Source organism: Rhipicephalus microplus, chromosome 4 (genome assembly GCF_043290135.1).
Source record: "Rhipicephalus microplus isolate Deutch F79 chromosome 4, USDA_Rmic, whole genome shotgun sequence".
NCBI classification, from domain to species: domain Eukaryota; kingdom Metazoa; phylum Arthropoda; class Arachnida; order Ixodida; family Ixodidae; genus Rhipicephalus; species Rhipicephalus microplus.
This window is the reverse complement of record NC_134703.1, coordinates 51807922-51820799: the sequence shown is the minus strand read 5'-3', so window position 1 is coordinate 51820799 and position 12878 is coordinate 51807922. Positions and strand designations below refer to the sequence as shown.

Sequence of the window (12878 nt, the reverse complement as noted above, 5' to 3'; positions counted from 1 at the left end):
CTGCTTTGGGCGCCGGCTTCCCAATCGAACTTGGGTGGCCACAGAGCAAAACTTAATCGGATGCGTGGTTTGAACGGTTTACTGCAGCTGGCGGGACGAGGAAGACGGCGCAAACGAATAGTGATTAATAATTATCTTGTATTCCCACCGCCACCAATGAGGCACCGAATGACGTGGTTCGCATTGCGTGGTATAGTCAGGGTTGACCAAAAAAGAGAAATTACAGAGGGGGAGTTTTTAGTGAATTAAACCGTTCTAAATGGAGAGATATACAAGCACTTTTGCGGGAGTTTACTGGATCTTCTTTTTCAATTCCATATATGCCACCACCCCTGGCAATGAATCAGTGTGAAAGCGTTCTCAAAAGAAAACAAAACAGCGAAATAATAATAAGCACAAAATTGTATTGAGTAGGTTCGCTTCAATTGTGAATTGAATATCCCACATTCGTCGCAAGCCTCCCAGCGTGATATGCTCTCTATTCTCAAACTTGACTGCTCCTTCTTCCTTCCACGTCATTGGCATGCCTACGAAAATACACGTGATAACAACTTCAGGACATCTACTCACAATACTTTGCATAAAATCTTTATGCAGAACCTTTAAAAAATTGCAGGTAGTACAGTATGTTTAACAGGAAGTTATCATGATATAAGTACTGGTCCTTTTATTTTTGTCATCAACGAGGTTTTATTAGTTCACAATTTTTATAAATTAGTGTTGTTCAGGACCTTGTCTTTTTCTCTTTTTTTCACTTCTTGTAAGGATCACTGTATCGGGACTAAGAAGTGGAGTGTAGTCGAACAGACTTGTGCTTTCCTTCATTTTTTTTTTTTTTTGCAGTCGCTCTTGCTTGGGCGCCTCAGCTTAATGGCGGAATACACGCCGCAATAAACGGACCGCACTAGCCGAATAAGCACTAGCCGTGAAGATTCAATACAGCGGTTAAAGCTGACAGATGTTACAACACCTGCGCCTAATTTACTCGTCGTGTCGCCGCGCTGTGAGCTCGTGACGATATCGCGTACAGATCACAGGAGTAATCTTTAAAGCTTGCCTCTTAAGCTATCTCTCTTGATTCGGCCAACGAAACAGAGTTGTCCAAACATGCGGCATCAGCAGAGCACAGGCCGTGACGCTTGTCTTAGCATTTCATCAGGGGCTTGAATCGCGCGCACGTTTTCCCATATCTCTCGCGCACGCGTAAGCGCGACCGGAGAATCGGCAAGCGACTTCGTCGTCGGCGCAGTGTATCTTCGGCTACGCCTGTACGTGCACCTTACTAAGCGATAAGGCACGCAGCGCTGTCGCCCGCACGAGGCGGGAGTGTGTGCGCACGCGCGCGGACTACAAATTGAGAGGGCGTACGTGTATATTTAAGCCAGTCTCGGGAGATCGCGCCCGACGCCGCACACGCGATTTCGCCTTCTTCTTCTTCTTTTCATGCCGCGAACCGAGAGTAGTACACATAAAGAACGCACTGCCAATGCGTGGCGCTGGCACTGCGTAGACGAACTCGCAGTAAGGGCGGAGGAATTCTGCTCTCTTTTTCTTCTCCCTTTCATCCGACTTCTCGTTCAATCTCGTTTATCTCTTGTTCGCCGTTCGTCATTTTACTTGGCGTTTATTTCTTCTCGTGGTTTCCCGTGGCGAAGCCATTTTCTCTCGTTGCCCCGCCGTCATTTGGACGCGGGTGTAACCGCCGCCAGAAGCGTGCCGTACCGTGGCGCGCTCCCCACTCAGCCGCACGCGCCAGGCGCGACACTCCCCACAGCACGCCCTGTCGCTCGCGCCGCGCCTTCGTTTCTTCGCCGCGCCTTCGTCATCTTCCGCTCGCGTACCGTACGTACCCTGCATAGCCTCGCTATTGCCCACTCTAGGACTGATATTTGCTTTGGTTTCACCTCCTTTTCTTTTCTTGGTGTCTTGCCCCCTCGTCGTCTTTGTCTCGGTGAGCAGCTGGAGACTTACCTCGTCGCAGAGTCATGCGCGCTGACCTCACGAGTGTCGCTTATGCGCGAATGTATGGGCAGTGACTCCATTCTAGACGTTGACACGTGCCACACGATCGTGTGTACAGGGCATTACAGCGGCGACGCCAGATGTTCATAAGCTCATATGTACATAAGCACATTTGACATATGGACATATGTACATATATAGGGCTCGTGATTCTTTCAGCCATAGTTGCAACTTTGTTTGCAGACAGCAGCGGTGACGCCCCATGTTCATAAGCTCATATATACATATGCACATCTGACATATGGACATATGTACATATGTACATATATGTACATGTTAATATGTACAGGGCTCGTGATTCTTTGAGCCATAGTTGCAACTTTGTTTGCAGATATACGTCTACAAGTGTCTTTTTGTTTTGTTTTTTAGGCACGCGAGAAGCCGAGTACCGGTTATATTAGATGGCAGTCTCTTACTATGTGCCTGCGAATCCCAATATAACCTTTGCCTTGCATGTTTCTCACTGTAACCTTGAGTGGGCGGTTTGTTAACACAGAAATATTTCGATGAACGATCGACTATTCTGAGCTAATTATATTCGACGATTTAATTGCTAGTGAGTCGATTTTATTGATATTTATACGGAAACAATGCCATGTAAAAGAAGCTTTAAAGGAGAAAGCACTTTTATAGTAGTAGCCAGAAAATAAAGGCCATCGGTCACAGTATATATACATTTGCAGATGTCATTCCAAAAACTATTTTGAAAGCTAAATAACGCATTTACCTCTCTCATCTATAGCATAACGCGTCACGAGGTTTAAGTACGGCAAATATTATGCCCTATGCCCCATAGCTTTACAACTTGATTCACTCCACTCTGAAGAGACTCAACATATTACCAATGAGTAGGACGGATAGAATGAGCGCATATTGTAGATGAGTAAAAACGGTCGGCGAATCGTTCTGAGGATCGTTTTTGTTTTCTTTCTCTATCTCTACTTCTTTTGATCTGCCTCAATGATTTGATTTGATTTGATTTGTGGGGTTTAACGTCCCAAAACCACTATTTGATTATGAGAGACGCCGTAGTGGAGGGCTCCGGAAATTTTGACCACCTGGGGTTCTTTAACGTGCACCCAAATCTGAGTACACGGGCCTACAACATTTCCGCCTCCATCGGAAATGCAGCCGCCACAGCCGGGATTTGATCCCGCGACCTGCGGGTCAGCAGCCGAGTACCTTAGCCACTAGACCACCGTGGCGGGGCAGATCTGCCTCAAGACTTATCCATTTCGTATATCTATAGAACTATACTCCTTCCCATGTATACAATATGCTCGTTCATCGGAAGTGTTCTGCTGTCCTTTTCTTTATTTGTTTTGTTTTCGTGTTCGTTGCACACTCATGCCGGTTCTTTACACGCGTCCAAAGGAAGGCAAAAACTGAGCGTGGGTGTCGTTCTTTCTCCCCAGCTTCACGTAGCGCCGTGAATGCATCGCGGGCTACGTTCTTTTCAGATGCTCTGGCTTCAGTCGTTGCTCTTGTTCGAGACATCGTAGTCGAGGGGGCGAACGTCTCAGGCTATCGCCGCGCGCGTTTCACCACCGTGGTTAATGGCTGGCTCGTCCTGCTCTGTAACGCACGCGGAATACGCCCACGGCTTCGTCATCGTCGTCGTAGTCGTCTTTTGAGGCACAGTTGGTTCTCTATCTACGCAGTATTGGGCACGCCTATTAAGCGCACACGAGCGTGGCGCGCAAGAAACGTGATTTCGAAATAGCGCGACGCCCATGCATTCTTGCGCAGAAGAGAAGGCAATCGTCCCCGCTTCAACAGTGCCGTTTCCTTGTTTTGTTTTTATATTTCGTGCATAGTGTTCATCTTGTAGCATTGTCACCGTTATTCTACCACATATTTATTCATTTATTTATTTATTTATTTATTTATTTATTTATTCTGTTTACCTGGCATGCAGCTAAAGCCTGAAAGTGAGGTTACAGTAAACTTATTAAAATAAATTTGTGAGGTCCAGGTTAAAACTCCACTCATTACCCAAGGCATGAAACAAGGTGTGTCTCTCAGCAATCGTTGATAAGCTGAAGCAACGTAAAGTGCTATGTGATTTGGAATATATTCATGTCGGAGAGTAGCGCAAGTACAACGGACACCGCAAAGAACACACAGTAAACAGGCATGACTGGAAACTAAAGTTTATTGTAAAGTAAAGCTGCATCTTACTTTCACGGCTGGCTTGACCTACTTTCTCCTTGCCGTACGTTTACCAGTGCGTGTACGTGTTTTATTTATTACGCTTATAGTGAATGCTTCGGCCGCTTTGGTCTGTTCTCTGATGAGTTGTGCGATAGGCATACCTGTGCGTAGTTACGCTATATTTTATCATTTTTTGAAGTGTAGATGCTTCTTCAGTGCCCGGTACTAAACCTACCCAAATGTATATTTTATCAACAAAAACAATACCGAGCGCAGAGGGGGGATGGACGGTTGCACACGGAAGCTACCTGTTTCGCTTCTCACAGCATTGAAGAGGAATGCGCCAGATTTTTTTTTTTTTTCAATTCACTTTGTCTGTAGGAACCATCTTCTTCACGCGCTGTTTTTCAGCTTCAGTGACAGCCAACATAACTTCCGCATATTTCTCATATTGCTTGTTAGCAACATACGGAGATTGAAGAGCATCGAAATGGCCACATAAACAGCAAGACAACTTACCGAACCAGTTTGCCTTATCATTCAACACGCGTAAGGCTCCACACAAAATATATGGCCATTGGAGCACTTCGGCAAAGAAAAGCTATATTTAATGGTTGGGCTTTAAACCGAGAAGATCTCCGATATGCCGTGGTGTTGGCGGGTGCGGAGAAGCCGACAGTGATAGGCTGATAAGCTCGCTTACCGCGTACCGGATATAACATATCGGAAAGTATATACCGAATAGTTAGCGAGACCATCTTTGGACTAACGTAGAGGTATCATAGCTGAAAGTAAAAAAAAAATGTTGCCAGGGTGTTAAGGCTTCATTCTATCAATCACTTTTTTAGTGAGGTAATTAATATTAGCAATAACGCCTAATTAACATAAATGTTGTTGGCGCTGGGCACGATGAAAAGCAATGTGATTTCATTTGACCGAACACTAAACGCCGTAGCAGTAGAGTGATCACGAGCCATTACTGAAGCGCGTACCGGTTCTCGGAGGGAAATGAGTTCGCGAACCCGACGAGCTGTTCAAGCCTTGACTGATGGCCGCCTTTGTTGCCACCGCCTCTCTAGGAGTTCGCAGATTTTCGAGATGTTATCTCTTCTTGCTCCCGTTCTACGCCGCTCATTGTGTGCGGCCTCTCGCTAGAAGCCTCGCGTGTCGCACTTTTTGTTAATGTCCAGGAAGTCTTCCTTCCTTTCACCGCCAGCTTTTGTCTTGCCCGAAGTTATGCGGAGGTAAAGATACAAGCTCAGGATGAATGCGAGTGCGAGTTTTCCAAGTCAGCACCCTCGGTGCTACTCTCCGAAATGAAGCAAGAAAAAAAAAAGTGAAGTGTCATTTTACCTTGGCACACACTACTGAACAATATTATATGACTCCCTGCTGTGCCCTTCAAAGCTATTTTATTTCAGAATTAAATGAAGTCTGAAGTCATCAGCAGGTTGTGATAAACCTGGTATCATTCGGTGCAGTGAAGTTTCCACATGGCTTCAGCGGCGTATCATATGGCCGTTGTGACAACGCAGGGCTCTTGTTGATGATAATATCTGGAAATGTTGAAAACACTATGCGATTATGAGTAACGTCGTGGTAGAGGGCTCTCACTCTATCTGCTGTGCAACGCAGAATGACGTCATAGGGTACGCGGAATGCTTGCGTTTCGCCTTACTCGAAAAGGACTTTTGTTAAGAAAGTGCATGTCTCATAAATTCTTCTGTAGGTGCAGACTCCAGCCAGTCGTGACTTCGGATGCTTCGGACATAGTATCAAAGAAGGTGGTGGTGGCATTGGTCGTAGCGGAGGCAATTGTTCTAATGACGACAACGACGATACGCTTACGCTAACCTATTTATGTTTTAAACGTTATTGAAACAGTGCGAAGAGATGAAGACACAAGTAAGAAACACGCAGGACACAACGAGCTTATGTTCCAGTGTATTTTTTACTTGTGTCCTAATCTTTTCGCACAATGTACTAAAGAATAAAAGCAATGAGCCAACTAGCCTGCCAGAACCTTTTACTATTTGCATTAACCGCGTTCTTTCCTTATCTCTTCCTTTACCAGGAGAACACCAGGAGAAGTGTTCGGGCTGCGGCAAGTCCTACTCCGTGGGCGCAACCGGCGGCGCGGGCAGGTTTCTGGGACGCGGCTACTGCCCGACATGCCTGGGCACCCTGGCCGGCAACGGTCTCTCGTCATCGGCCAAGACGGGCCACTACGAAGCCGAGCCTCCGAAGTCGCCCACACTCGACTCCAACGAGGACAGCAAGGGCAGCTCGCGTTCGAACCCTGACCTGGGGGTCGCGTCGTCACCCACCACGCCGCCTCCGCCACCACGGCTTCTGTTCGGTGTGCTGGACCAGATGATGATGCGCTACCGGCAGTCAGCTCAGGCCTTCCTGCCACCCTCCTTACCGACCATGAAGTTCTTGGAAGGCGCGTCCATGCTCACACCTTGACGACACGCCCGAAGTGTCGGCTGGTCGATGATATACTGACCCGACATGTGACAAACTCGTGTTGTGATCGCGCGTGGCTTCGAATCAACACCGTTGGAGTGGTCCCCGATGAGAAAAAGAGAATGAAGAGAAGATGGCGTGATCTCAGACTTCTTGTGCGTGCTCTGTAGTGGCCGACACTGCGGACTTTCAGTGTTCGGCGAACTGGGACCAGTTTTAGCGTCGCGTTCTGTACCATTCTTCCCCATTGGAGTGACATTTGTATGTGTGTTTCCTCTGGTACGCATTTGATCCGTGGAATGAAGTCTGTTCGGGAGGTCATGAGGTCACATGACATAATAGTTAGGGCCATTCCTTGTTAAGCCCATTGATAGTACTTTTTTTCTATCCTGGTTTCCCGTTTGCCAAGACGATTATTGGATAATGGCGTAACTGCCCCTTTGGCGGGAGATGCAAATAGAGCCTGTGTACATATTGGTGTTTAGTACTTCGCCAACAAATGTGTCAAAAGGAGCTGCGAGGCCGTGTTGTTATCCTAACAGGTTCCTGGGCGCCAGGAAGAAGTGCAAAATCTTTTCTACGTATGCGTGCTTGATATTCCCGGTGATAATATAACAAACGTAGGACGAAGTATCATCCATGACGGCGCCATGTGTTTTAAAGAACCACACCACTAAGGGGGCCGATCAGAACGTATATCGCTGTCTTCGACAATCTATACTTCTGGCAAGACGATGCCTTCTTACAATACGAGCGTTTTGTTTATAGTAATGTGAAACGACCAGAGTGCGTTTTGCTTTGCGGCATTTCCTTGGGCTAAAATGGGTCGTAAAAACGTTCTTCTTGACGTAAATATGAGAAGGACAGTACGTGTCAATTTAATGAGTAAAACAACAACTCTGTGGAGGATAGCGCATGAAGTGAAGTAGCATTGAGGATATGTTACTGTGACTTACACTTATCACACGCGACATTAAAAACTATTTTTGACGATGTCTTACACATCAGTGCCTTATTGTATGCCTTACACGTACAGATGTTACTTAATTTTTATAAACACATATATTATGCTAGTTTGTACAGCGAATGTGCTACTAGGCGCGAGACGCGGTTCGAGAGAAGTAATGTATATATATTTCTGCTAGCTTAACAAGTTAGGTTACTTGTAGAGCCACGCAGCACATACAATAAGTATTTTTGAATAACATTATGAGCGCGAAAGATGAAAAGAAATTTTTTTTGAGTGCAGGTAATCTGGGTGTTGCCGTGATCAAATACTAATATTTGTGTATTCCTTGTGAAATTCATCATTGTTTGTTTCGGTGGACACATAGATGAAAATCAAACATCGACGAGTCCCACGAGGTTCTGTTTAATAAGGCGTTGTTCCTACGACTTTCTTTGTTTGTCCGTCACCTGCAATAGAAGGGTGTATGCTAGGATGGACGTTTCAAGCGAGAGAAAAACTACAGTGCCATTACGCTTGTGATGCTAAATCTAGACGTTGTGTCTACAACACGTGTCTTCTGACGAAGATATCACCTAACATTTGTGGTGACTTCGAACTACAATGTTCTTAGTTTAAAACGTTTTTTTTTTGTTTTCAATTCGAAGGTAGATCGAGAGGCAACGATTATTGCTCGAGGTAGTAACTCCTGTGATAACAACGCAATGACACCACGGCGTCTCACTTCACTTTATGAGAACTTTCAACGTTATCGGCGTACTGTGCAAGTTCTAGTAGATAAACTGTGTATTCATACGGACCAGGCGGAGGCGACATATACTAAAATAGTTTTGTGGCAGCACCTTTACAACGACTTCGTCATTTTGAAATCTTCGCCCGTCTAGCAACTAACAAAATTACCCCACTGAAATACAGCGTACATGCAAAATTGCTTCGCTGTGAAAATAAAAATACAGGTGTTACAAATGTGGTTTAATAAGACCTTATGAAGGCGGCGAGCTTCTCCAATTAAAAGTATACCTGCAACAAGTCGGCTTTTCTCATTTTAATTTTAATTTTGTGGCATCTAACATGCAGTCGGGGTATTCCATCAAGCATTTGCGATCTCTCGTCAACTCGAATGCGCATTGAACAATATTAAAATGTACCGTTGCGCATACCTCATTGCGACAAAGTTTTCCCGTGCAAAATCCAAGCGTCAGCAAGAAAACCAGTGCCGAGAGCAAGAAGCACAGATTGGAACGGGGGAGCAAATTTTTCTCCGTGACAGAAACAGATGTGAACTGAGCGTGTTTACCCTTAGCTGATCAATGAAAAGAAAAACAATACGAGTCGTGACGTGTGCGCACAGTTGTGCTGACAACCCGTCCTGCCAATGCTGCAGTTCTGTCTGGCACGCACCCTGTTCCGTGCAAAGTGTCCGCTTCAAGTCTTGCACGATGCCTTTCAGTGCTCCACAGTGTACATACGCTCAAAGCTGAGATCGAAGAAGTTGTTTACGAGTATCTAGTCTATTCACCTATGTGCCTTGTCTTCCTGTTGCATTGTATTTAGTACTTTTTGGGATGGAAATAAACATCGACAGAGTCAAAACGCAGTAGTGTGCTACGTGTTCGTTCATCATATATCGTCTTAAGTTTTGATTAACTGCATCGCCGACTTCCCGTAATGCCAATGGGTGATTTCTGCTACATGACTGTATCGTATGAGCTCGGCATCCATCGTTGAGCGTGCTAGGATGAAATTTACGGGTATCCAGTTAAAAATAGAAGTGATGAATGTTTTGCAGTTGCAAGTACCACTCGCTAATTATTCGTACTTCAAAGAAATGGCGTCCCGCCACGCACTAAATGAGATATAGCCGGTCATCAGAAGTGAAATGGCAACGATTTCGTAGGAAACGTAGACGCACAGCATGTAATTCAACTTTTGCTCAGGTTCGTGGTGAAGTCTACACGGCAACGTGCAATGTATGCAACAGTCAGTGCACTAGATTTTCCGGCACTCTTGATATGCAGCCATTTTATTTTAACACGAGAGTCTTTCATGCAGGGGTCTACCAATATTTCACTGACATCATTTCCAGCACGGAAGTGACGTTGGTAAGACGGCCTAAATAAATTTCAACAAAGTTTGAACAAAAGTTCTTGTTGATTCTGATGACCTGGTAGTCAAACACGAACTCTCAGTCCACGATGATATGTGCCTGGTGATTCATGAAGCTTTCCAAAATTAGCTAGAGGGGACTCTGGTGCTGCCCAGCGACCATGAAAATGATTAGTAGCACATAAAGTTGCTTACTTTTCATGCTTGCTTTCCGGCTGCGGCGGCTGCATTTCCGATGGAGGCGGAAATGTTGTAGGCCCGTGTACTCAGATTTGGGTGCACGTTAAAGAACCCCAGGTGGTCAAAATTTACGGAGCCCTCCACTACGGCGTCTCTCATAATCAAATGGTGGTTTTGGGACGTTAAACCCCACAAATCAATCAATCAATCAATCAATCAATCAATCAATCAATCAACTTTTCATGCTTGCGCGCTTCAAACGCAAACGTGTATTTGTTTATTGCGGTGTTTCGATATCGTTTAAAATAAAACAACAGACGACTGTAAAGTTCGTGTCCTGATTTCAATTGGAAGGAAGGAAGGAAAATAGGAGGAAAAGAACGGCAGGGAGGTTAACCAGCCAATAGGCAGCCGATGTGCTACCCTGCGCATGGGAGGGGGATGGGGAAGATGAAAGATACAGAGGAGAGAAGGAAGAGAGATAAACACAGCACATTCAGCAGAACACGCGCGCATGATTTGAATTGATAAGCCTAAATGGTTAAGGCGGTGAAGTGCAACTGCTGAACATTTTCTAGTTTTGCTTTGTGACAAAGCACTTTCAAGCCACGCAATGTCAAACGGAGCCAGAAGTACGACGAGAAATATGTGTACTACCCATCATTCTCATACCCACTGAAGCACCGTATGTTGCAGCTCCCTTTGACTCTAGCTTCAGAGCTTCCTCTATTTTTATTAATTGGAAACTATATGGGGTTCTTTACCCATAGAGATTCCTAAATGTACACTAGAGGGAACTCTGGCGCTTGTGTCTATGGGAGCTGCAACGCACGGCACTTCATCGAGCATGGGAATGATGGGTGGTACACGGATTTGTGTAATCTTCGTACTTCTGTCTGCATGTGTTTTCGTGTGGTTTGGAGCTGTTTTCTCACGAAACAAAAGTCAGGAAATGTTCAGGGGTTGCGCTTCACCATCTTATTCCTTTATTCTTACCTTCTCAAATCGGGTCACGGAGTGCAAAAGGATTCGTTCTTTTCTTCGAAACAAAACTGGAACACAGAAATAAACGAAGTCACAAGTGTGATTTACCACCAGCAAGTATAAAATTAGGCAAATCCGTGTACTACCCATCCCTCCCATGGCCGCTAAACGACTGCAATGCCAGAGTCTCGTCTAGTTAATTTTAGAAAACTCTAATGGCTCTACCCAAGGCGCCAGCTATATACGCACATGCACGGGGCTCCACAAACGCGTCTCAAGTCTCTCACATTTTCTCCCTCACACCATACTCTTGGTTGGTGGAGGCAGTATAAGCATCCTGGCGCGGTAAATTCAAGTGCAGAATCATGGCACAAGAAGTGATTGGGTTGTTTCAGCACAACCAGGATTTTAGGAGCAATATTGCAGAAAACTCTGCGGTTAGTGAAATGTGGCATACTGGATGATTCGGCTCGGAGAAGACGCAGTTACGTGCTTTGCCTCTTCTTATCGTGTTAGCGGATTACGCCTCGTCGCTGAATAAGTGTCCCTCCCGCATGCATCAAGGGTCTTTCTGTGCCATTTACTGCTTGGAGTGCGACAGCCGCGACAAAAAAAAAAAAATAAAAAATCACAGCTTATCCACGGAGTGAATGATGATGACTGGGGCGAAGCGTCCATCCGTCAGTCCGTCCGTGTGTCCATTCGTTCACCCGTCCGTCCATTCGCCCGTGCTTCTGCCCGTCTGGGCACGAGGTCTGTGACGAGGTCTGTGTACGTTCTCCTGGTGGTTGTTGGTTTTTGGAGATTATACGAAATGCATCGTAGAGCATTTTGAGATTTCATATACTGAACTAGCCAGTCGTTGTTCACAATCATCATCGTTATCATCTTCAGCATCATAGCGTATAATGGGTACCTTGCATGTGCTGCGCTGGCAGAAAGAATGTGTGGCCTGAACACGCTTGATCTTCATCGTCATCAGTGTTATCGTCAATGCCATGACGTAGTGCGCGCCTCGCGTATGCTGTACCGTGATAACAGAAAGAGAATGTGTCGGAATGCACTTGTTCTTAGCGGTCATCAGAATCTTCGTCATGCGGTGGCTAAGGTACACAACACCAGCGCTAACGAACAAGACTCAACCACAAGGAGCTTCACCCCTAAAAAGTTAATAGGTCATCCTTAAACACCACATAGCTGTAGATAACCAGGCCTACTCTGCCTATGTCAGGGGAGATTGGCATTATATATTCAATCGCCAGTAAATGTCTGGCATTTGAACGTTTGATTTCCGAACTACGCCCGTGCCCTCTGACTTGAGGCATAGTGTATGTTCATCTTTTGTGCTGCGGCTTTTTGGCGTGTGACGCAATGAACCAAGTAACACTATCGCATTACGATAGAGACTATACAATTTACTGCATCACCGCAGTACAGCGGTACAATAAGTACTTAAACTGGTGCTATGCTAACAACTATGGGAGAGGTTATGAGTGTGATGGTGTTCTTTGAAATATTTGAATTAAACGGATTTCCTTGCGTCATTGACCAAAACGTCCGTATGAAAGACGGCGAGGCTGCTTTCTGTTTCCCTCACTTTATCGAAACCACACACAAACATGAGACACACAACACGTTGTACTGTTAACAAAACTTTTCACAACCTATGTAAAGAGCCTTAAGTGGACACATCAGCAAGTCTAGTCCAACCGTAACCGGAACAGTTTCACTGGTGAGTGCTAGTATACTGAGGTGTCGAGATGTCTTTGGCGAGTAGATGCGTGCACAGAGATGCCGTCGTCGGAGGAGTCAGTCGAAGAGCAGGGCAACGCTCAGATGTAGGAACGACGGAGCGGATAAGTGCCGAAGACAGGGCCAACGAAGTCAGGCAGTCTTTATTTCGGACGCGCGGACCAGGGGCGACAGCCAAGCAACCGGGCTAACACCCGACAGTGGACCCGGTGGCTGCGGTAGCCTCCCGTTGACTCCATGGACC

At 45.7% G+C, this 12878-nt stretch overlaps 1 protein-coding gene across 1 annotated transcript in view; it reads left to right on the top strand.

Moving 5' to 3' along the window:
- Nucleotides 1-9209, top strand: part of LOC119171963 (uncharacterized) — a 112513-nt gene extending 103304 nt beyond the window's left edge. The window contains exon 8 of the mRNA XM_037422878.2: nucleotides 6251-9209. Coding sequence (XP_037278775.2) covers nucleotides 6251-6645 — 395 coding nt within the window. The 3' untranslated portion in view covers nucleotides 6646-9209. The remainder of the gene's footprint in view (nucleotides 1-6250) is intronic.
- The last annotated feature ends 3669 nt before the right edge of the window (nucleotides 9210-12878 follow it).